Genomic DNA, 25,324 nt, shown 5'->3' on the forward strand with positions numbered 1-25,324 from the left:
ATCGTTTTCCCCAGATAATGGTCAGCAATCTCTTTTGTCTCCGCTCGTCTGAAATGCTCGCTCATCACTGGGTCAAACTCTGCAAGCAGCTCCACCACACCTAGAAAGTTTCCATTGTTTGTTTCATGTAGGTTGGAATTGTGGCCACGGAAAGCAAGGTTTTGTTCTGCAAGGTGACAGACTTTGGCAATTAACCTTTTTATGACGTCATTCCACTGTCTTTTTTTCAACATTTGCATTTCTTGATAGGTATTGTCAATGGTACTTTGCGTTTTTACGCGATTCTCCAGCTCGCGCCAGCTATCCATATTGGCACGGTGTGTATTCGATTTTTCATGATCCTGAAGTGTGAGAGTGAGTCGTTCCTACATTCTGAAACCTCTGTGAGTGAGACTACTCGTCTGCTTGCCAAATAAGGTACAGCAGAAACAGAAGACTGAATCGGATGATTTTGAGTACACTAACCATGACCTGCGTATCTTTTCTCCATTTTTCATCTTCATGAAATATCTGTCCTTGGTAAAACGGCGGTGTGATTGGCTTTGTGGGAAGTTAAACTCCTCTATCTGAACGGGACAGCTCCTAACAATATCAATTCGTTGGTCATCGGCAATATGCTCTGGCCAGCATCCCGGGTCTGTCTCTGTAAACGGGGCTTTCTCCCTGGCATCTCCCTCACCTGTCTCAGCGGTAGGAACTTCATCGTCATGTTCTTGTTCTAACAATGTTTGGTCATCATTATTGCTAGCAGTTTGAGTTGAAGACGGATAATCTTAATTTTGGCTAGAATCCTGTGACGGGGGTTCGGCAGCTGCTGTCGCCGGTAGGGTTAACGTTACAGATGCTGGACCAAAGAAAGAGGTCACTTTTGGTAGACTGAATAAAGCTTTTCTTTTGTTGTCTGATATCTTTCGTTTTTCAGCACCACTGGTATATGTTTAATTTCCTATTAAAATTATTTTCCTGCTCAAAATAACGTTTTAACCTAATGGCAAAAAAGGCAAAGTATAAACACATAAACTAACGGTATTTATTTACTTCAGATCAGCATTCACGGGGGCGGTAAACGTCGTCATGGTAACCGCGGTGCGACTCGAGTTCGACCAATCAGAGACGTCAGTGTTTTGCTTAGAATTATGGGTAGTGTAGTATTTCTCCAGAAGATCGCAAATAACAAGGTTGATTTTTATACCTTGTGGCTTTTATAGGAGCAGAAACTTTCATTTCACAACCTCGTAGCTCGTGGTCAATCTACCTTGGATGGTTTAGACATTATGGCTGAAAATCAATATCCTATACCTTGGAGGGCGGGGCCTGTTTCAATTGAAACGGGTGAAACATAGGTAAGGCCGCCTCTGTTGTGAACAATGCAAGATAATGCAAATGTCTAATAAAAAAAGCGTTTTCAGGATAAAAAACGAGCAGGCAAATATCGCGATGATTTTTTTTTATTAATCGAGAGGCAGATATCGTTAACGCGATTAAAATACGATTAATCGTGCAGCCCTAATCTGGGGTAACATTCATTTGCTGGTGTGTGCACACTGCACGATGGATTGGCGACAGGAGGTTTCACAATGCATGACTTTACAATAGGAGGAATCGCAGACAACTTCTGTCAGGTCCTCAAACTGCATCTCACAACAAAACACACGCGAGAATAGATAAGGAAATAACGCGTGCTTGAGTCCGGAGTTCTCGCGCAAGACTGAAATTGTTATTAAAAATTATAGCCTGCTAGAAGCTTGCATCCAAATTCTCTATGCGCTGATCTGCAGCGAAAAGGAGAAAAAGCGAACAAACAGATTATGCAGGAGGAAATGGTCGGGGAAACGAGGGGAGCAAGGATTGTGTGTTCTGCAAAGAGAGGTGGGGGTAAATAAATAATTTTGCGATGTGCTGCTGGTCAAGCAAATGTTTGTGCTTTGTTTCTGTTTGATATAATTTTAAATATATCTATTCAAATACTGATATTCTGGTCTATAACTCCTCCCTGAACTTCCCGCTGCCCTGTATCTTGCTCTTTTATTGGCTGTAGGTCACCGCCGATGTAGTTTTCAGTCAGAACACATTCGCACAGCAGGATTTTGAATCGCCGACAGCTCCAGATATTTAGCATGGCAGATACAGTGGGGAGAACAGATATTTGATACACTGGCGATTGTGCAGGTTTTCCTACTTACAAAGCATGTAGAGGTCTGTAATTTGTATCATAGGTACACTTCAACTGTGAGAGACGAATCTAAAACAAAAATCCAGAAAATCACATTGTATGATTTTTAAATAATTAATTTGCATTTTATTGCATGACATAAGTATTTGATCACCTACCAACCAGTAAGAATTCTGTCTCTCACAGACCTGTTAGTTTTTCTTTAAGAAGTCCTCCTGTTCTCCACTCATTACCTGTATTAACTGCACCTGTTTGAACTCGTTACCTGTATAAAAGACACCTGTCCACTAGGGCTGTGCAATTAATTGAATTTCGATTTCGATTTCGATTTTTGCTCCCAACGATTACCAAAATAGTATAATCGAGTAAAAACGATTATTTTGCCATGTTCTGTTTTGAAACAACGCTCTTATTTTGTGTTGTGTTCTGAATGACGCGCGCACGTGCACATCCGCCCCTCCCGATGCCATAAACTCTCTCAGCTTGAATGTTTAAACTGATTAAACTTAAAAAGAAGTGAAAATGATCAACTTTAGTTACGATGCAATGCTGGCCCGATTGTGCAACTGACAGTTCCGTCATGTCCCGACTCCTAAACGCGAGAGTGTAGTTTCGACGCTTGCTTTGTCCAACCCATTTTGAGAGACGGAGAGAGAGAAGACGCAGCACCGCTGAGAACTCACGCGGTTTGTGAAATTGCGTCTTGGAGAAAGTTTTAAAATGATTGATTTGATTTTATAATCTGTGTGGATTCATTTAGGCTACTCATACAATCTACATGCTAAAGTGAATGTTTGCGGGGGAATCTCCCGCAATATAAGTGGTAGACCTGCGGGAATTATTAAAATACTCATTTAAGTATTATCAGTTATATATTATTTGTTTTAATAGTTCAAAAAGTACAATCAATGTTCAAATTTCGATTTTTTTTAAGAATTGTTGAAAGGTGTCTTTGGTAACACTTTACAATAAGGTTCATTAATTAGCATTAGTTAACTACCTTTTTTAAGATTAACTAATAATGAACAATACTTCTACAGCATTTACTAATCTTAGTTAATATTAATTTCACCATTTACTAATACGTTATTAAAATGAAAGGTTGTATTTGTTAACATTAGTTAATGCACTGTAAACTAACATGAACAAACAATGAACAGCTGTATTTTTATTAACTAACATTAAAAAAGATTAATAAATACTGTAACAAATGTATTTCTCATCGTTAGTTCATGTTAGTTAATACATTAACTAATGTTAACTAATTAACATTATTGTAAAGTGGTACCGTGTCTTTTTAATAAATGCAACACGTTCCCAAAGTCATGTGAAATAATCGTGTTACATAATCGTGATTTCAATACTGACCAAAATAATCGTGATTATGATTTTTTCCATAATCGAGCAGCCCTACTGTCCACACACTCAATCAAACAGACTCCAACCTCTCCACAATGGCCAAGACCAGAGAGCTGTGTAAGGACATAAGGGGTTAAAATAGACCTGCACAAGGCTGGGATGGGCTACAGGACTATAGACAAGCAGCTTGGTGAGAAGGCAACAACTGTTGGCGCAATTAATAGAAAATGAAAGAAGTTCAAGATGACGGTCAATCTCCCTCTGTCTGGGGCACCATGCAAGATCTCCCCTTGTGGGGCATCAATGATCATGAGGAAGGTGAGGGATCAGCCCAGAACTACACGGCAGGACCTGGTCAATGACCTGAAGAGAGCTGGGACCACAGTCTCAAAGAAAACCATTAGTAACACACTACGCCGTCATGGACTAAAATTCTGCAGCGCACGCAAGGTCCCCCTGCTCAAGCCAGCGCATGTCCAGGCCCGTCTGAAGTTTGCCAATGACCATCTAGATGATCCAGAGGAGGAATGGGAGAAGGTCATGTGGTCTGATGAGACAAAAATAGAGCTTTTTCATCTAAATTCCACTTGCCGTGTTTGGAGGAAGAAGAAGGTTGAGTACAACCCCAAGAACACCATCCCATCCGTGAAGCATGGAGGTGGAAACATCATTCTTTGGGGATGCTTTTCTGCAAAGGGGGGACTGGACGACTGCACCATATTGGGGGGAGTATGGATGGGGCCATGTATCGCGAGATCTTGGCCAACAACCTCCTTCCCTAAGTAAGAGCATTGAAGATCGTGGCTGGGTCTTCCAGCATGACAACGACCCGAAACACACAGTCAGGGCAACTAAGGAGTGGCTCCGTAAGAAGCATCTCAAGGTCTTGGAGTGGCCTAGCTGAACCTGAACCCAATAAAAAATCTTTGGAGGGAGCTGAAAGTCTGTATTGCCGAGCGACAGCTCTGAAACCTGAAGGATCTGGAGAAGGTCTGTATGGAGGAGTGGGCCAAAATCCCTGCTGCAGTGTGTGCAAACCTGGTCAAGAACTACAGGAAACGTATGATCCCTGTAATTGCAAACAAAGGTTTCTGTACCAAATATTAAGTTCTGCTATTCTGATGTATCAAATACTTATGTCATGCAATAAAATGCAAAAAATGAATTACTTAAATATCATACAATGTGATTTTCTGGATTTTTGTTTTAGATTCCATCACTCACAGTTGAAGAGTACCTATGATAAAAATTACAGACTTCTACATGCTTTGTAAGTGGGAAAACCTGCAAAATCGGCAGTGTATCAAATACTTGTTCTCCCCACTGTATCTCACGGCGTCAGCGACTCGTCAGCGATTCTCTCAGATTGCGTCTTTGATAATTCACAGTGAGTGATTGTCACTCACGTGAAGGAGCACCGATTTGCCTGTGATTTCGGGCTTTGTCGGCGATCTCCCAAAACCTGTCGGCGAGCAATAATCGGGCCTAAAATCGTTCAGTGTGAACTCATAAAACACACACACACAATAAAATATTTATTTTCAAACAGTCTTTTAGTACAGTAAAATATTACAACTTATTTTGTGTGGTTCCTGCTTCCTGGCAAAATATTATGATCTCAAACCACCTTTACCATAGTTTGTAATTTGTGAACTAATTAATTTTGTCATTTGCATCACATAATCAGCTCCATATGGCTTTTCTGATATAGTAAATTTGCTCGATAGCTCACCGGGTACAGCATGGCACTTGCAGTGTGAAGTGCTTTGGTATGAAACATGAGTCACAATAAAAAAGATCAAATATTTTTAGGATCAAGCCAAAATGCCATGGGTGCTTCAGCAAATGTGTTTTTATCTCATAATTGCTATTGTTAATACTATCGGTTAGGTTTAGAGTAGTTTACTGTAGGTGGTCAATTTTTTCAAATGCGATTAACCTTTTAAAGCCACTCACTGGACATTGCATTTCCAAACTACCATGATACGTTCATCAGCCAACATAATGAAACGTTGCCAGAATCACACTCAACACAAAACTGCTTTTAGCACCACTCACTGAACATTTCACTTTGAAAGTGTTGCGAAATGTGCAAGAAGCAAACATTTTCCATTGAGGCTGGGTTGCTTATCTCAAACACAGGGCATTGATCAGGATGAAAAAAAAGATACCTTTTGAAGAATCTTTCCTTAGATCTTTCCATACAACAGCAGTTCCCTTTTAGTCAGTCATGTTCGACGATACGTCAGAGCGACTGACGAATTGGGATCTTGCCTGAGATTGCTTCAACATCAGAAAAAGCTATTTCTCTAAAAGAGTAAACACGGGTATGACGTTGTGTATTTTTAAATATGTCATTCCACCCGTGTGTTTCTGGATGCGGTTGTTTCCTGGCCCCGTCCAAGCCCGCATTAATGCACGGGCTTACCTGGGCTGAAGTCCAGGGGCCTCCCAAGTTCAGGGGCCTCCCATGTTCAGGTTTATGATGAGCTGAAAAGGTCATATTGTTTTAACTTGTCAGATTTTGTCGCTGTATGTCGCTAGTCGCTTGTGGACTTTGGTAGTGCTGTCCCTCTAATGTTATTGTTATGGTGCGTTTATACCAAACGCGAATAGAGCGTCTGGCACGACACCGCACGAGTGATTTCAATGTTAAGTCAATGCAAAGACGCGTTTACGCGCGTCTAGAGGTCCCGCGACGCGAATGACGCAAAAGTCCGCTCAGTGCCGCTAACGTCTCCCTTTGGGGTGTGTCTGTTGCGAGTGTGTTTAATCGAAGTTTTTTTTCAACACACGGACAGATGCACGCGATTACATTTAGAAATAGACAAGCTTTGTTTCCAAATGCACAAAGCAATTATCCTTTCAATTTTATAAACTTTTATAAACCCAGCCAATATAATCACAATGAACACATCCAAAATAAAATCTTTATCATGTAGGCTATATAACAACTGCAAAGCATCTAATTTGTAAACAAAATGATTTACGATTCACTTGATTCACTTACATGATTCACTAAATCCAGCATAAACTCACTGAGACTGTCGACAGTTTCTTTTCCATGCATCATTTTATTATAGCCTATCCATGTTTGTGGTTAGTTACAGTCAAATCATATAAAACAGTGAAATCGCCCTCAAACTCTTCTGTCTTGCCTGCACTGCACTCGAGACGGTGACGGGAGCTGAGCTCCACTGAAAGGCTTCTTTCCTATTGGTTGTCGCTCGCGAAAATCGCTTCTCATTTGCATAAAGTTGAAATTTAGTTGCTGTGTGTGGTTGTTAAATAAAGTGTCTTGTTGTGTCTTGTGTTTATGTGCTCAGTGATATGTTAATAACAATATTAAAATTGAAAACAATATTAAAAAAAACTCACTGTTGTAGGTCTCGAAAGAAACTAATGCATTCTGTGATGTAGATTACCTAGATATTACACTTTTTTTTAAATGAGACTCTATAAATCGAGGGGATGGGGGGCCTACAAAACCTCTCAGCCCCGGGGCCTAACATTAGGTTAAGGCGGCTCTGGCCCCGTCTGACAGCCACGATCTCTGCCTCACGTGTCTGGGCCGTAAGCTAGCTGAGGTGGCGTTCCTTGATGAGTCATGCACCCACTGCAGGAAGATGACCATCGCGATGATGAGATCAAGACTAAGATACCTTGAAAGAGGTGGAGTCCCCTCTGCTATTTTCAAGCTGTTTTTGTTTTTTTTGTTTAAATGGACATACGTGCATATTTTACAGTAACGGTGGTCGATACGCGTTCTTCCGATCATTAATTAGAATGGCCAAGTCGCGTTTCATATTGACAGATGAATAGGCTACGCTCAGTTTATTAAATAGCCTACGTCTCAGTTTATTAAATATGCTCAGTTTATTAAATGTCTCTTGCAAACTATGAAGGGACAATGAATCAATACACTGACATGGCAATGCTAGATAGATACTTTGTTTGCACAGTCCTACCGTAATTTTGTCACTCCTCCTAAGTTGTGAATATATTGCGAATATATAATAAACTTGAGAACAGTTGTCAAAAACAAACGTTTGCTGATACTTTACCTCACAGTGTTATTCGGCTATCCAATGCTGAGCTTCCAGAGACGCTTAAGATGAAACTTCACGAGACCGGCGAAATGCCTCCACAGGGTGGGAGATACGCGGCGTGATTGACAGCTTTGACACCAAATGGATATACCTGAAAATCAGATGACATGATTTCACAACTTTTCATTGGTCATTTAGATATGTGAAGCATACTGTATATGGAAATGAACCTGGACATTCTATCCGTCGAAAAATCTCAAAATCGGCAAAATGGACATACGCGGTTTTCATCGGACAGCGACGATATGCTTAATACACTTTTTGAGTATAATCTGCAACATACAAAATCCAGAAAATTAACCTTAACACTTTATCACAATGTGTGTATATGAAATCAGATTGATTACATTATTTTTACAATCTGCTTAATCATACGTGAACTTCAGAAATAATATCGTCACTCTCTCCCTCAATTAAATCGAAATACAAACAAAAGTACACAAATCAATACACCAGTAACTTAATAATATTAATATTTTGCACGGAACTAAATTTAGCTTGAAATAGTCACATTATGAGCAGTTACAGAAAGTAGGTCACGGAATGTTTCCGTGCCGAGCACAGACAGATATGCTGCATCACAAACTAATTCAACATCTGCCACTACACAAGCGTAATTTTCTTCCATTCACAGAAGCAAACCGAATTATTAAAGTTCTCACCGGCTGCCACTTCGGAATTTTACGATGTATTGAACATTTGTGCACTTTCCCCGTGTCCAGCTGTTCAGTTTTCGGCAGAGCTCATGTCCGACTCGTCTCATACACACCAACACTTTTCTGCCATGCTTTCCCGGGCTGGAACCATCCCAAGTGGAACCATCCACGTGTCTCGAACCTTCGCGATTGGACAATTGGTATCTCGGAGTGTGCTGAACAGCTGCGTCCCGCTCTAATGCCATTCTTCTTTTCTGCCAGAAATCGCCCCGCTACCTCCTCAGCTCTCACTACCCTCGATGGTGGGGCGGTCAAAGGGAACATGGAGATCCCACAGGTGAAGTGTGCAGTTGTTCCCGCAAAACAGCACAGCGAAGGACCTCGCCCTCGACCGGGCGACGAAAGTCATTGTGTGGTCCCTGGGGCAAACAGTGTCCACGCTAGTGGTCCAGGAACGCCATCTCTGGCTGAAGGAGGTTGATTCAGGAGCTTGCCTACAGCGAAGGACCTCGACCGGGCGACGAAAGTCATTGTGTGGTCCCTGGGGCAAACAGTGTCCACGCTAGTGGTCCAGGAACGCCATCTCTGGCTGAAGGAGGTCGATCAAACACATCCTGCCCGAGTGGGATGCTGCGGCCAACACATCTACTCCGTCAAGGCCAGAGCAGCAGCCTTCACCTAGGCCGCAACGTCGAGCTCCCCGCTGGAAGGTGACGCAGCCTAGGCAGCAGTCCCTGAGAAGGGCAATCTCGAGATGGAGGGAACTGCTCTTCAGGAGACGGTGAATGCTCTGCTCCTTCCCCCAGTGGAGGACCGGGCGGAGAATCTTTTGTTTTTTCACAAAGAGTTTATTTATGTTCTGCCAGGGTTACAAGGGGTGTGGGTTGACTGTGAGCAATGCAATGCCTTGCCCCTCTCTCCCCCCTCTTCTTTTGCCAACAGGCAGGAGTCTGCAGTTTAAGGAAACAGCGCTTTCTCACGTATCTCCAGCCACTTCCTCACAGGAACCATGAAGCCAGGAACAAGTCTTGATGGTTGCACCTTACTGGCCCACCTGCACCTGGTTTCCAGAACTCATGCTCCTCTCAACAGCCCCTCCCTGGTGGATTCTCCTGAGGATTGACCCTGTTTTATCAGGGACAAGACAGCATTTGGCACCCACATCCAGACATCTGGTACCTCCACTTGTGCTCTCTGGATGGGATTTGGCCTACCTCCAGCGGTAGTTGACACCATCACTTCAGCTAGAGGCCTCTCTATGAGGAGCACTTAAGCTTTGAATTTGAACCTCTTTATTGATTGATGTTCTTCCCGCAGGGAAGACCCCCTTAGATGCTCTGTCAATGTCGTGCTTTGCTCCACCCTGAAAGTGTATATTGCCGCTGTTCCCACATATTATGATGCAATAGACGGTAAGTCTCTGGGGAAGCATGACTTAATCATTAGGTCCCTGAGAGGCGCCAGGAGGTTGAATCCTCCCTGGCCATCCCTCATCCCCTCTTGGGACCTCTCCCTGGTCTTGACGGCCTTACAGAGAGCACCCTTTGACCCCTTGCAGTCAGTAGAGACTAAGTTCCTGTTTCTCAAGACAGTGTTCCTGACTGCGCTCACATCCAAGAGCACCTCTCACATGGCACCTCTCTGGCAGACATACGCAGAGCTGCGGGCTGGGCGACAACTAATACATTCACGAGATTCTACAATATAACAGTGGAGCCGCTATCTTCCTGTGTGTTGTGTACAAACAGATAATATGTGGGAGGAATGGCTCTGTGTCTAGCTTTATGCGCCATTCCCCTCTGAGGATGGGATACGGGTGCTTGTTCTGCTCCTCAGGTGAGTTCCCTGGCTGGAATGTCAGTGATTGACATTCTCCGTACACAGCCCTGTACTTTCTTCCACCCCAACAGGTGCAGGAGGCTTGCTCGGGGCATTGGAAGGGGCAGCAGTTGTGGCGTCTTCCATAGGGATCCTAATTTGTCGGTTGTTCTGATGTAACGTCGAACGTGACTGACTGATAGGGAACGTTCCCTCAAGGAGGGAACGGAGACATTACGTCCCGTCGCCCCAACTCATGTACCTCCGCTGGCACCCGTTTCGGCTTCTCAACAGAAAACTTAATGTGAGTATTTGCACTCTTTCTTATATACCCAGAAGTGGGGGAGCAGATTGCAATGCAAATCTCACTCTCCAATTTGCATTGGCTGGTTCTGTTACCACTCCAATGTGATTGGGCTCTCAGGCGAGATCTCGATTCGTCAGTCGTTCTGATGTAACGTCTTCGTTCCTTCCTTCGGGTAATGGGGGTTACATTAGTAAACTGGACGTTCACAAAGACTATGTGTCAGGGTTCTGTCTCTTCGGTCTGTTTATTCTTGGATTGGTGATAGAGCTCTGACACTCCTTCTGTCTTGTCGCTCATTCTTAGTGTGCTCTGTCTTGTTGTGTTTGCTCGGGCCATACGCTCTTCTGTCCGAGTGTGTGTTGTGTTCGATGTAGCATGCATTTCATGATTATTTCGACTGCATGCTTTCATGGTGTCATTTTCTGTGTGGACACGCAGTCGGAGAGAGCTTTCTTTGGCTGCGCGTTCGTGTCATGTTTTGAGCACATGGCTTGTGATTGTGCTCCCTGGCCATGTGCTCTTGTTTTTTTATGTTTGGTATGTTATGTTTTTTTAAGCACATGGCACATAGAAACAAACATGACAAGTGTAGCAAATTAGCTCTAAAGAAATATTAATAATCAACCATAACTTGTTATAATTGATTATGAATATTTGGATCAGCTAATAGAATTAACTTAATGTAGTAAAATTAATATTACAATCAACCTACCTGTTCATCCCATGAACACTCAGTGTTAATTGTTTATTAATTCTAAGTAATACTCATTTCCGGGGGAGGGAAATGTCTTTCTTACTGTACAGTACTACTAAGAGCCTGAAGTCAAAATCTTTATTATATTAAATATTAATCAAAAATTATTCACACCTTCACAAAATCCAAACATTCAGTGTAAGAGTAAAAAAAATGACATGCCATTATTTATGGTAAGTTTATTTAATTCACAGCTTATTTAGAGTTTTGACCTCAACAACCCAACTGCATTTACCGCAAACAGTCTAAACTAAAAGATTGTTTTGGTAATTGTTCTACACATTGTCATATAGATAACCAGAAAATACAGTAGTTTATTAAGGTTTATTTTGCTAACCATTCTTACTAAAAAAAATGGGGTAAGCACACTTATATTCTCATTTTAAGAGGTGTTAAATGTGGTTTGATTTGTTTACATTAGTTAATGTATAAGGCTAACTAACATGAACCACGAGCAATACATTTGTTACTGTATTTATTAATCTTTGTTAATCTTAGTTGAACAAACAATGAACAGCTGTATTTTTATTATGTTACTTACTTCACACAGTGCATTAGGCTAACTAATGTTAACAAATACAACTTTTGAATTAAATAATGTAGGCTACTAGTAAATGGTGAAATTAACATTAATAAAGATTAATAAATGCTGTAGAAGTGCAGTTTATTAATAGTTAATGTTAACTGATCTAGTTAACTAGACTTTAATAAATGGAACCTTATTGTAAAGTGTTACCGATTTGTTATACACCGATTCAGTGTTGGACAGATCAGTTGTTTTAACCATGGAGTCCCATGAGTCTCAATCGATTTCTTCGGCGTTGACTGAAGAAAAGTTGGTGAACTTGAGTGGTTTGTTTGACTCTGTTCTGGTTGAAGGTTTTCTCTCTCTCCATGAGCACATGGCTGAGCACATGCAGATTGTGGCCTGCCACCCCTGGGCCGGAGAGGCTACGCAGGCAACCAAGGAGTGAGGAAGTCGGAAGAGTTAATGGTTGCCCATTCAGTGATGGTAAAGTTGCAGTTTTCTTCGAGTTGGATTGAAGAAAATACAGTCTGACTCTGTTGGGAGAGTGAAGCCATAGTAGTCACAGCCTGCCGGAGCCCATGGGTCCCGGTGGGGGTCCCCACAGACATCAACCCAAAGAAGCAACAGTAGAGGCCAGAAGAAGAGAGGGAAGGGCTTGTGTAGAGACCATTTAACCCTCTGGGGTCGGCAAACGCGCCATCGTGTTTTGCTCGATTTTCTTCACATAGTAGCACAATAAACTTAAATTACACCGTTATTTATGGTCATACAGAAAAAAGAAATATGAAAAAAGAATCTGTGAGATGTTTACTTTTGTATGTGTCCACTTACAATCAAAACATTGTGCTTTTGTAAAATAAAGAAAATAAACAGGGTGTGCTTTCTGCCTCTCCGTCTCGGTGAACTTTTTTTTCTTGAGCACGTCTATAAACTGAAACAAAACTCAGCGAATACTTGTCACACATTTATGAGCCATATATCTTTATAAACATTTAAGTGTGTATTTTTAAATGAATGGATTCAAAATGAAAACAAATATTCTCCGTTTAAGTAATTTGTATAAAACCAACAAGATGTCCAGTTTCTCAAACCCTTACTCATTAGTTTTAATATGACCACGGCCATGTGCGCAAAAGAGATTGACATGCAAATCTCCACGTTAAGGAATGCAAACGCGCTCATTACCTCAAAAACAAAGCACCAAACTTCAGTCCTCTGCTTTTCGTCAAGTTTGGAAGACACGCTGTGATCTTACATTGGATTTACCTCAGAAGAAGAAGAACGCGATTTGAAGACAAGAAAGATGTAAGGTAAGAAATGTATTCTGAATTATATTAGTTAATGTTATTGTTGCATAAACTTAACATTGCAGTTGAACTGTTGCTAGATATATGCTTTTTAGACCCGTGTTCACTGTTAAATACTGTGTTTGTGGATATCTGCTCAAACATAGATACTGTATGTATATGGTAACAATAATGTTTCATAGTTTGGACTGGCTCGATCGCTTCAGTAAATAACGTGCTGTGCGTTTGAAAAGCAAAACGCACCAAACATTAGTCTTCATGTTTTTACTCCAATCTCAGTTCATAACGTCATAACGAATGGAAACATTTGAAGTGACATATGATAACCAATATATTTTTCTCTAGTGTGGTGTTACTGAAGTGTTCCTTTTTAATGATTGAAAGGCCGCCTACTATAGGTTATTGTTATTATTATTTTATGCAGCACTGCAGCCTATGCCTACAAGGCACAACAAACCTGGTGTTCATTATATATATATGTGTGTGTGTGTGTGTGTGTATTTTGTGATTTTTAAAAAGCAATTTTAACCAGAAAAATCAAAAATATATTCCCAAAATCGTGCAGCCCTATAGTTTCTCTTGATATCAGCATGTTCACAGGTGTTTATTTTTATTTTATACAGGGACCAGATGCCACTAATGAGTCCTGCTGACTTCAACATTCACATGAGTCTTTGTACATGAACATGGTAAAGTGAAAAATCAAACACCTTGGAAATGTCAGGTATGTACGTTTCAGGAATGGCACAAAGGTGTGTGACTGTTCAAGTCTCTGTCTTTAGATCAGTGTGTTAAATAATGTGCTTTTTTGTCATTTGTTGTGTATCTTTGGATTATGTTGCATTGTAAATAAATCCAAACAATCAAAAAGCCATTCTTTTTTAAATCTCCTCATTCTTTGTACAAGGTTGCTCAGAATGATAGGGCCTGATAGCACCTGATAGGGCCATTATGGGAGGGTCTTTGTCTTTCTCAGGTGTGAAAGCCATCAATATTAATGATGTGTTCACGCCCCCCTCGCATAAAGCTTTTTTACACAAAACATGTCATACAAATTTAAAATTGATATATTGTTTTATCTGAATGAGTTGTCAGGATGATTTTCACATAGTTTTGAAGCAAATATTCTAGGCTATGTGATACAATTTTCAAAAGTCGTGTGAAGAAATAATCAGTATGGGTTTCATGGCCTTGTTTCAGTGACAATTGTTTTTTTTTTTTTTTTCACAAGCCACGCATAAATATCATTATCTCAAAACTACAAACTTTTACATACATGCTGCTGATATATTATTGTAGCAGAGTTTGTGCTTAAAGGTGCTGTAAGTGATGCGACGCGTCGTTTAGGCCAAAACATTTTTTGTCACATACAGCAAACATCTCCTCACTATCCGCTAGCTGCCTGTCTCCTGAACACACTGTAAAAAAACGCGGCCTCTCTAGACACCACAGGCTCCACAAACGGCAACAAAAACAAACTGGGCTCATCCGCACCAAGAAACATAATAAACAGAGTTCCAGCCAATAACCAACAAGAAGTATTGGAGGGTGGGGTTTGGGGGGTCAGTGATAAGGAACGCATGAAGTCCCGAATTTACATCGGAAAAACCTTTAAAGCAGCTAATCATTTGTTTGCTCCCTCGTTGGTGGATGGTGCATTTAAGATCTGGCATAAAAAAGGCTTAAAATGCATCAGAGATTTATTTATCAATGATATATTTGCTAGTTTTTCTCAATTGACTAAAAACTTTGGTCTAGTAAAGACACATTTTTTCAGATTTCTACAAATCAGGCATTATATACTGAAGTTAATTCCCCAATTCCCTAATAAACCCCAAGCCAATCCTGTCGATATGTTTCTTTCCGTTAACCCCACATTAAAAGGCACAATTTCTGTCTTTTACAACCTTATTTCGAAATTGCATAGCCCTTCATTAGCAGCTACAAGAACCATGTGGGAACAGGACCTAGGTTCTGCCTTCACTGATCACATGTGGGATTCAGTCCTGGATCGGATACACTCCACCTCCATGTGTGCCCGACATGCTCTTGTGCAATTTAAAGTAGTACATCGTATCCACATATCTAAAAACCAAACTAGCTCGTATGTTCCCTGATGTGGACCCGACCTGTGATAGCTGTAAGAGCGCCCCTGCGTCACTCTTTCACATGTACTGGACGTGTCCCACCTTGAATGAGTTCTGACGTCAGTCTTTCAAACGATGTCAGAAGTTCTTCATCATCAAATTGAGCCAAACCCTCTTACTGCAATTTTTGGCATTGCTCCAAATTTGGGCTTGCCTAAAGTTAAGCTAAAAGTATTAGCTTTACCTCTTTATTGGCTCGTAGGGCTATCTTACTCAAGTGGAAAGATCCTGCTCCTCCTTCCCACTCACATTGGATTAGGGACATTATGTCCTGTATGAATTTAGAGAAAATGCGTTACACCACCCAGGGATCTGAGAATAAATTTGAAAAAATATGGCGCCCCTTCTTGACATTCTTTGAGAAACCAACTACAACAATATCAGAGTAGCTACCCCTTTCTCCCTTTTTTTTTTATTTTTATTATTATATATATATTTTTTTTTTTCTTTTAGGTGCGTATTTAGTGTCTTCCATTCTTAATATTTTCACCTTTATGTATTATAATTTTAGACTGTGATTTAAATCATCTCATGCAGTAATTTGTAATGCAGGTCTGTTTGTAATTGGGTGGGAGGGCGGGACATGGGTGGGGTATATGTTTATATGTATATTCCAAAAACAAAATGTATATTCCTTTGTATAGTAATTGTTTTTGCAAAGTTGTCATTCAATAAAAAAACCTTTGAACGGAAAAACCTTTAAAAGGTGGCGAGAACTCCGCCGGCAGAAGGGCTTCCAATCCGACATAGTTGCTCTGTTTTTGCAGAACAGGTAAATCCATTTTTCTTTCTAAACTGACGTTCATGTTCGCTAAACCAACACAAGGATGTAATTAGCTAGATCTATGCAGTCAGCGTTAACTTTGGTGAATACAACATGTATGTTTCTAGCAGCGATCAATCTCTATTGTAAATGATCAAGCAAATTCACAGTAGGGCGACAATTTGTGTGAATGATTGTTTTCATCCACAGTTTGTTATGAATTTGAATGTTCATTTATAGGCTATTGACAACTTTGACTAAAAGTTGACCGCCGTTGTTTATGCTCACTGGGAAACGTGAACGTTATCATGCTATTATTGCATCCTTGTATGGGAGCTATTTATAACCTCAGGCGGCGAGACGATTTTAAGATAATGTTTCTCTTTTTCTGCATTCTGTTCTGCAATATATAAAAGCATTTATCTAACTTGGCGACATTACTCATTGAATGAAGTATCAGTAAAACTTAACTTTGTAGTGACTATTTGGACTTTCCTTTATGTCGGAAGGGAGGGGAGGAGGGAGGAGACGGGATGAGGAGGAGGAGGGAGGGTCTAGCTAGCCTCCGTTTTGTTTGACAACAATTCGAATGTCAACAAGAAGTAACGTCTCCCGGGATCGCTTAGAGCACCTTTAATACAGTGTAATCAGATTTTAGCCATGAAAATGTCACAAGTAACAGAAATAAGAACAAATGTCAGCGCATGTCAGAACACCTCCAGGGCCCAGAAAACACCTCAGACCCCAGAGGGTTAAAGCCTGAGAAAGGTCCCACCTTTCAGGGTTGGCTCAACCAATAAGAAAGTGGGAATTTCCAAGCGGGAGATTCCTCTGATTTATGACTTTATCTCAAGTGTGGTTAGACATAATCCATTTGTGTCCAATCATACTCAAATAGATATAACAAACACACTGCATTCTAAGAGAAGGTGATGTACCCTAAAGTGTGAGTCATTAAATGAGGATTAATTAGATAGGAGACACGATACCGGTGGGGTTACATTGACTGGTGGTTGTATCATAAAATACATACTGTAGTATCAAAGACATAATAGTATACTTTACAATAAATCATTCACACAGTGTCCTTGGGTGCATGTTCATTTGTAGATCAGTTCGTCCATAAATTGATGCAGAAAATGTCTGTTTTAAGGGCTCTGGGTCTTTTCTATGGCCTCTGATTTTTCCACGTGACCACGTTTTTTACAGAAATAAAACCAACTTATCTGATTGTAGTCATGGTAACCAAGACCCTTCTTGCCCTTGTTGGGGGGATGGGACCATAGATCCCAGAGTGAGTTTTAAAGATTATTTGATTAGTATAACAAATAATTGTGTCTGATTTGTGTCAGTCATTACACAAGTCATATCTCTCCTGTCTATCATCTAACCTCACCCTTCTTTTTATCTGATTATTGGTTAATTTGCCACACCCGTCCTCCCTTGTTACCAGCTTTGTTTGTTCTCCCTATTTATTCTCCTTGTGTTTGCAGTCCTGTGCCAGATCGTTGTTGTATGTGCATCATGTTTACCTGCTACCTGTTGTCTTGCTGTGCCACCCTGCCCCTGCCCCTTGCCCCTGTCTTCCCCCTTGGGGTAGTTTTTGTTTGCTTTGTATTATTTTTGATTAATAAAATCCCATATCTGTATTCTTGAATCCTCGCCTCATCCCTTTACCCCAAACCCTGACACTATGATCCAGTAATTTATAAAATCTAAAATGTGGGCTAAATGCAAGGGGAGCTACATCTTTTGGTTTAAAAGTGACTTTTGTGAGCTTCATATTTTGCTACACTGTCTGACAGTAGATAATGGACCTTTTTTTAATAATGTTTACACTGGTTACTTACCACTACTGTTTTAAACAAGAATGTTATTAAAATGTTCTTTTCTCTCTGTTGGAATAGGTGGAGCAATGATGACATTCAAAGGCACACATTGGCTAAGAGCCGCCGCATGGCTATGCGAAGACCGGCTTACATGTTTAATGTCCGTTACAATAGTCTGACCTTAATTGAAGAGCGTTTCCTAGAGGCAGCTGAGTATGGAAATATCCCTGTTATCCGTAGGATGCTGGAAGAACTTCCAGAAATTAATGTCAACTGTGTGGACTACATGGGCCAGAATGCATTGCAGCTTGCAGTTGCCAACGAGCACCTGGAAGTGACAGAACTCTTGCTGAAAAAAGAGAATTTGGCCAGGATAGGTGACGCTTTGCTTTTAGCCATAAGTAAAGGATATATTCGTATTGTGGAGGCCATTTTGGGCCACCAGGCCTTTGCAGACACAACCAAACTCACTAGCAGCCCCCTCCAGACAGAGACACACGACGACTTCTTTGCCTACGACGAGGATGGGACTCGGTTTTCCCATGATATTACACCCATTACACTAGCCTCTCATTGCCACGAATATGAGATTGTGCACATTCTACTAAGGAAGGGTGCCCGCATTGCACGCCCACATGACTACTTTTGCAAATGCAACAGCTGCCTTTATCACCAGAGGCATGACTCTTTTAGCCATTCACGTTCCAGAATCAATGCCTACAAAGGGCTGGCTAGCCCTGCCTACCTATCCCTGTCCAGTGAGGACCCAGTACTGACGGCTCTAGAGCTTAGCAATGAACTGGCTGTACTAGCCAACATAGAAAAGGAGTTTAAGGTAGGCATAATAGGATGTAGGAAGAGAAAATATAGATTGTATTGTATTAACCCCTCACTAGACATCCCCCATTTTGGCAAGCGGGGCATAAATGATATACCCAAAATAAAAAGGTTGCTGCTCATAAGTCATTCTGGATAGATACATGTGGCGAACAGGATGAGGCCGAGGACCGTGAGAGATACGAGGCCGGTGTGTCGCGCAGGTGTGGCTCCTTATCAATCATGCCACCGGCCTCGCGCCACTCTCCCACGGCACCTCTGCCTCGTCCTGCTCGCCACAATACATAATCAACATATATTTAAAAAGATGACACTTGTAAGATTACAGTTCAACACTCATAATTACTCAGACTGCTATTAATATGGAGATATATAAGCTCAAACTTAAAAACACAAAATTTAAATATTAAGAATATGATTTTTAAATGTATAAAAATAGTGTATAAATGTGGTATAACAACTTATACCCATAATTAAAGTGTGGTCTTGCTTCATTTCAAATCGAAGGAATTTTATCTCTAAAACTATGCATTTTATTAATCATTTCATAAGATTATATCGTGTGTTTTTAGAGAAGGCTAATAAATGCTAATAAAATTATTTATGACTACTATAACTCCCCTGCACTCTAATGTTTGGTGCAGAGAACTGCCCATTGTTAGAACCCCTCCCGGTATCAACACCACTTTCATCCTAGATTTGTTAATCCATCTATTACCTGAAGTCTTTCTAAAAGAAAAAGAAAAGAAAAGGCATAATCTTGGAACCTTATGTGTGGGTTAGAGCTACAATTAGCATCAAGCTACATAACAATTTAAAAGATTAATATTACACTCTTACTAAATTCACTTTAAACCACCAATTAATGTTTGTAATAACTTCCGATTGCCATTTAAAGGGTTAGTTCACCCAAAAATGAAAATTATGTCATTAATGACTCACCCTCATGTCGTTCCAAGCCCGTAAGACCTCCGTTCACATTCGGAACACAGTTTAAGATATTTTAGATTTAGTCCAAGAGCTTTCTGTTCCTCCATTGAAAGTCAATGGATGGCATACTGTCCATGTCCAGAAAGGCAATACAGACATCATCAAAGTAGTCCATGTGACATCAGTGGCTCAATCTTAAGTTTATCAAGTTACGAGAATACTTTTTGTGCGCAAAAAGTAAACAAAAAAAAACAACTTTATTCCACTATTCATTTCCTTCTCTCTGGGCCTCGAGCTATTTAACATAGTGTTTTTGCGCAGCGCGTCTGTGTTGTACATCACACGTAGGCTCACTATTGGCAGACGCTGGTCATGTGTGATGCGTGTGATGTACAACACAGACGCGCTACGCAAAAACACTACGTGAACTCACTCGAGGCCCAGAGAGAAGGAAATGAATAGTGGAATAAAGTCGTTATTTTTGTTTACTTTTTGCGCACAAAAAGTATTCTCGTCGCTTGATAAACTTAAGATTGAGCCACTGATGTCACATGGACTACTTGGAATCACATGAAATACATGTCTGTATTGCCTTTCTGGACATGGACAGTATGCCGTCCATTGACTTTCAATGGAGGAACAGAAAGCTCTCGGACTAAATCTAAAATATCTTAAACTGCGTTCCGAAGATAAACGGAGGTCTTACGGGCTTGGAACGACATGAGGGTGAGTCATTAATGACATAATTTTCATTTTTGGGTGAACTAACCCTTTAATATTGATTTTGGTCATATAATGTTGTTGAAATATTTTATATTTACCATAATATAATTACCGTTACACCTGCTTACCATGTATTCTGTAAACATTCCTTATTCAAATGAATATACCCAAAATCGCATGAAAATCCAGATATGGAGTACTCAAGTCACATGACTTGACTCAAGTCTGACTCGAGTGGCAAATTTGAGGACTTGAGAGTTGCTTGACCAAGTTAAGAAAATTACTTGACTTAACTTTTACTTGAGATCCAATGTCTCGAGACTTGACTTGAACTGTATGACTCAAGAATGACTTTATATAATTGTTTATATATAATCATCGCAACATCAATTGTTAAACAAAATTAAAGCAACTGCACGATTGCGTAACGCACAAGCGCAAGCCAGCGTGTTAAATATTCTCCCAAAAACATTCTGGTCTTGTAAAAAAACTCGAAAACTACCTAGGGACGAGCACGTACGACGGCCTTACGTAAACATATCACCAGAATGATTGACAACTAGTAGGACCAATAGTCTTGATGATCCACCCGGAAAAAGAAAATCCTCCGCATTACCTTTAAGACGGTGATTAGCCGCCACTTACTGGCGGTTTTAATTTCATAATTAAATATATAATTTATTATTTTTTAGCATCTAATTTTTTCCATATTAAAATGATTATATTTAAATCATGAATCGCATAACATTATTTATGTGGTTGTAATTGCAGTGTAAATGCATGGTTAGAAAATAAATGTTTAGAACATGGTTAGAAAAAAAATGCCCCTGCAAATAAATTTTAGGGGTCAGATATTGGCCCTTAAAGATGAACTGAACTGAAAATTTGAGTAAAAGTGATATAACAGATGTATTTTATTTATTCTCATTTACAATTACAAAATATCAGAATTTGTTAAAAGGTATAAAATTGTATGTTGAAAATGTTGTTGTTGTTACACGGGCGCCGCCATGTTGGATTTCAGCATTCCGCTACGTCACTGGCATGGTAAGCTACTCTGTTGCTAACCAATACAAGCAGAGCAGCCATAGCATGTACATAGTCAAGTCAAGTCAAGTCATCTTCATTTATATAGCGCTTTTAACAATGTAGATTGTTTCAAAGCAGCTTTACAGAGACAAGCGTATAATTTAAGGTAACAGAGATTGTTTTGGCTTTATAGCAGAGTTAAGTTATTTCCATCTAAAGTTAGTTTTAATTGATTTGCTTCTGTCGCAATGATCATTTGTTATTAAATTAGGGGCCGCTAAGACGACACCATTCTCTCTACACAGACTTTAAACGCGAACCTGTGAGAAACGCTGATGGCGTTCACATGCGCATTTAGAATGGGTTCTATATTTATGTGCGTTTGAATATACGCAGGTTTGGAATTCCCTACAAGCCAAGCCTAAACAAAATACTTGTCTTTCCTTATAAATTTTGATAAGGAATTATATTTTATTTGTTGCTTTGGGGTAGGACCGCGAGACGAATTTTCCCGACAACGCCTTATCTGTATAGTGGTAGAGGGATCCTCCATAGGGAGAGACTAGTTGGCACTTCAGCACTGCGTTGTCATCGGTCCAGGCGAAGGTCCTTCGTCAGATCTGGATACGGCCTGGATCCGGCAGGCTGCAGGAAAACCTCGGGATAAACACAGACACTAAAATTAGCGTAGATGCCATTCTTCTCATGATGTAACGAGTACATCAGGATTTTTGGGAAGTGTTCCCGGTTCCGGCTGACCTACTATATGCAGCCTAACATTAAATTATAGAAGTCTATAATGTATTATGTGAATGCTAGGTCAAAGAGATGTGTCTTTAATCTGGCTTTGAACTGACAGAGTGTGTCTGCTTCCCGGACAATGGTAGGAAGACTGTTCCAGAGTTTTGGTGCTAAATAGGAAAAGGATCTACCGCCAGCAGTCGATTTTGATATTCTAGGTATTATCAACTGGCCGGAATTTTGAGATCGTAATAGACGTGAAGGACTATAATGCGTTAAGAGCTCGCTCAAGTACTGCGGAGCTAAACCATTCAGTGCTTTGTAAGTAATCAGCAATATTTTAAAATTGATGCGATGTTTAATAGGGAGCCAATGCAGTTTTGACAGAACTGGGCTAATATGGTCATACTTCCTGGTTCTGGTAAGAACTCGAGCTGCTGCGTTTTGAACTAGCTGTAGTTTGTTTATTAAGCGTGCAGGGCAACCACCCAGCAGAGCATTACAATAATCTAGCCTTGAGGTCATGAACGCATGAACTAATTGTTCCGCATTTGTCAATGAGAGCATATGACGTAATTTAGATATATTTTTAAGATGGAAAAATGCAGTTTTACAGATACTAGACACGTGACTTTCAAATGAAAGATTGGTATCAAAGAGCACACCCAGGTTCCTAACCGACGACGAAGACTTAACAGAGCAGCCATCGAGTGTTAGACAGTATTCTAGATTATTACGTGAGGAAGTTTTTTGTCCAATAATTAGAAACTCTGTTTTTTCAGAATTTAGAAGTAGGAAATTACAAGTCATCCAATTTTTTATATCCGCTATGCATTCCGTTAATTTTGTGAATTGATAAGTTTCGTTAGGTTTTGAAGAAATATAGAGCTGAGTATCATCGGGCTAGTCTGAGGCTAGCTGACATGGCTGAGGAAACAGAAACCAACAGGTCTAGGGGGGGTTCATACTGTATTGCCCCTGGCTGTAGTAATGAATTGTATAGGGCTAAGGCAGCTGGGGTTACGATACATTTTCACAGGCTACCTTTGACAATGAAACCAGGCTTTATAGCGTTCAACAAAACTGAGACTGACACACTCGGTATTCATTGAAATTGAGTCACAAAACCAAGCTAGATACCAAACAATCCAACCTAGGTGAAGGGCTAGCAGCTAAACACGTTGGAAGCACTTTTGTCAAACTCCACAAGCTAGCCACCACTCCGACCATATAAATCATGACTCCGACGATATCACAGATCGATAATAATGCGTTTACTAGCAGCTAACTAAACCGCAGCAGGTCTGTAAACAGAATCCAATGTCCCTTTCTACTCACCCTGAAGCTAGCTGATGTTCATCGTGTCAGTAAACATTGTTGATGCAGGGAGTTCAACTCGCAGAACTAACGTTAGCTGCTAGGTCCATAGTAAGAGGTATCTGTGCAGTAACCCGCCGTGCAGTATTTTGATTTTAACATTTTGCGTGCAGCTAACTTAACAAGCTTGATCAGTAAGGCGATACAGCGCGTGCCGCTGCATTTGCACATGCAATTGAAGAGTGTGCGCTACGAGAACAGGATAACGGCTGACAGGACAATAAAGTCCGTTTTTCTGAGGTGAAAAACTTTGTTTCAGCGTACACTTATGTCACTGCCTGGTAGTTCCCATTGTGCTGGGTTTTCTGAAGTAGTCATGATTCGCCTCTCATAACATAACATGCTCTAAACACGCACGCAGATTGGAAAAGGAGGAGCGGGGGCGCGGGGAGCAAGGATCACAAATTTGAACTATATCGATATATGCAATATGGTCTAATTCCATATCGCATTTCAAAAATAAATGTTCCAGGTTGACCTCTCTGCAACAGATCGATTCCGGTGCACTGTCCATGCTCCGGCAGCGCCCGCACCCACACCAGTCACTTCCCCCCAAACGATCCTGTACTGTAGGTGGAGCCTGAAACTGATCGTCCTCCTTGTGGTGGTAGTCAGGTACTACTGGCCTGTCCCTCACAGGCTCAAACGCGTAACCAAAATGACTCATTTTTGTGTGTATAGGACCTGCAGTTGCAGCTGCCTATATACCTTTGCAGGTCCTACCATTCCAGTGACGTCATCAGAATTGCCAGCGTTCTTATACTAACAAACGCAATTTTTGTGTTGCTTTTAAAAAAAGCTATATTGATATTTTTAATAAATTTTTTTTGTGTAATTTACTTTTAATTGTCATAAACAACACATTATCAATGTTGATTTTTTCAGTTCAGTTCATCTTTAATGGGAAATTTAATTAATTTCTGCCAGTGATAAACATATGACATTTACTATAAAACCAATATATTAATGCATCGTACTTGTGAATTTACCTTCAAATGTTTATCTTCAACATTTTTCGTATAATTGTTATTATAATAATAATAATAAATCAAATTTTTGATAATCATAAATACATGCTATAATAATTTATATGATTATTATTAATATTACGATATAAATGTATAAGAAAAGGTAATCATTTCTGAAGGGAAAATGAATAAGGTTGAGACCAATATAATCTCTACTTTTTTCTGTTTGATATTGTAACTTGACTTGAAGTGAACCACTGATTTGATTTGACTTGCTTGGTTTGTGTGCACTGCGACTTGAGACTTGCTTGAGACTTGAGACCTGAGACTTGTGACTTGAACATGTGTGACCTTTGTGAAAATGACAAACAAACCATATAATATCGTAATCGTGTGTTTATTCTCTTCATTTTTGACGTGTACTGTACTGTAGCTGTACGCCGAATGAGAGCGACGAGATCATAACTGACGCAAACCAGGAACAGGAGAGACAGAGCGTGGTCTGAACGCTCTTTCAGCTCTTCAGATCGCATAATTCAGTGAGAAATTAATAGAATGGTATTCTGAATTACTAAATATTTAGCAAATGTGAGAATAAATCAATATTTCTCCAATTATGCGCACCTTTGGACTAAAAGCCCTAACGGATGCTGTTCAGTGAAGTTATGTGAACACAAATAAACCACAGCAGATGTGACTGAATTCATATGCGTGTGATATTCTACTCAAAATATCAAACATTACAGATTGATTATTTTGCACTCCTGACATAAATTAGGAAATGAATGTCACTGCAACCTAGTTTTATCATAAAAATTGGTCAAATATCGAAGCTGAAGTCTTTAATTTTCTAATGATACTGTAACGGTCATGTTCTTTTAGTTTTGTTTTCAGGGACTTTTAATTTGTATTCTTTAGTTCCTTTTTTCCCATGTCTGAGTTTCCCACCATGGACACCCATCTCACCA

At 40.2% G+C, this 25,324-nt stretch overlaps 1 protein-coding gene across 1 annotated transcript in view; it reads left to right on the forward strand.

Moving 5' to 3' along the window:
* Positions 1-25,324, forward strand: part of trpc6b (transient receptor potential cation channel, subfamily C, member 6b) — a 44,620-nt gene that overhangs the window by 4,827 nt on the left and 14,469 nt on the right. The window contains exon 2 of the mRNA XM_081371778.1: positions 17,830-18,586. Within this exon, the coding sequence (XP_081227904.1) occupies positions 17,830-18,586 (757 nt within the window). The remainder of the gene's footprint in view (positions 1-17,829; positions 18,587-25,324) is intronic.

The sequence above is a fragment of the Scardinius erythrophthalmus genome (genome assembly GCF_964197995.2).
Source record: "Scardinius erythrophthalmus genome assembly, chromosome: 8".
Lineage (NCBI taxonomy): Eukaryota > Metazoa > Chordata > Actinopteri > Cypriniformes > Leuciscidae > Scardinius > Scardinius erythrophthalmus.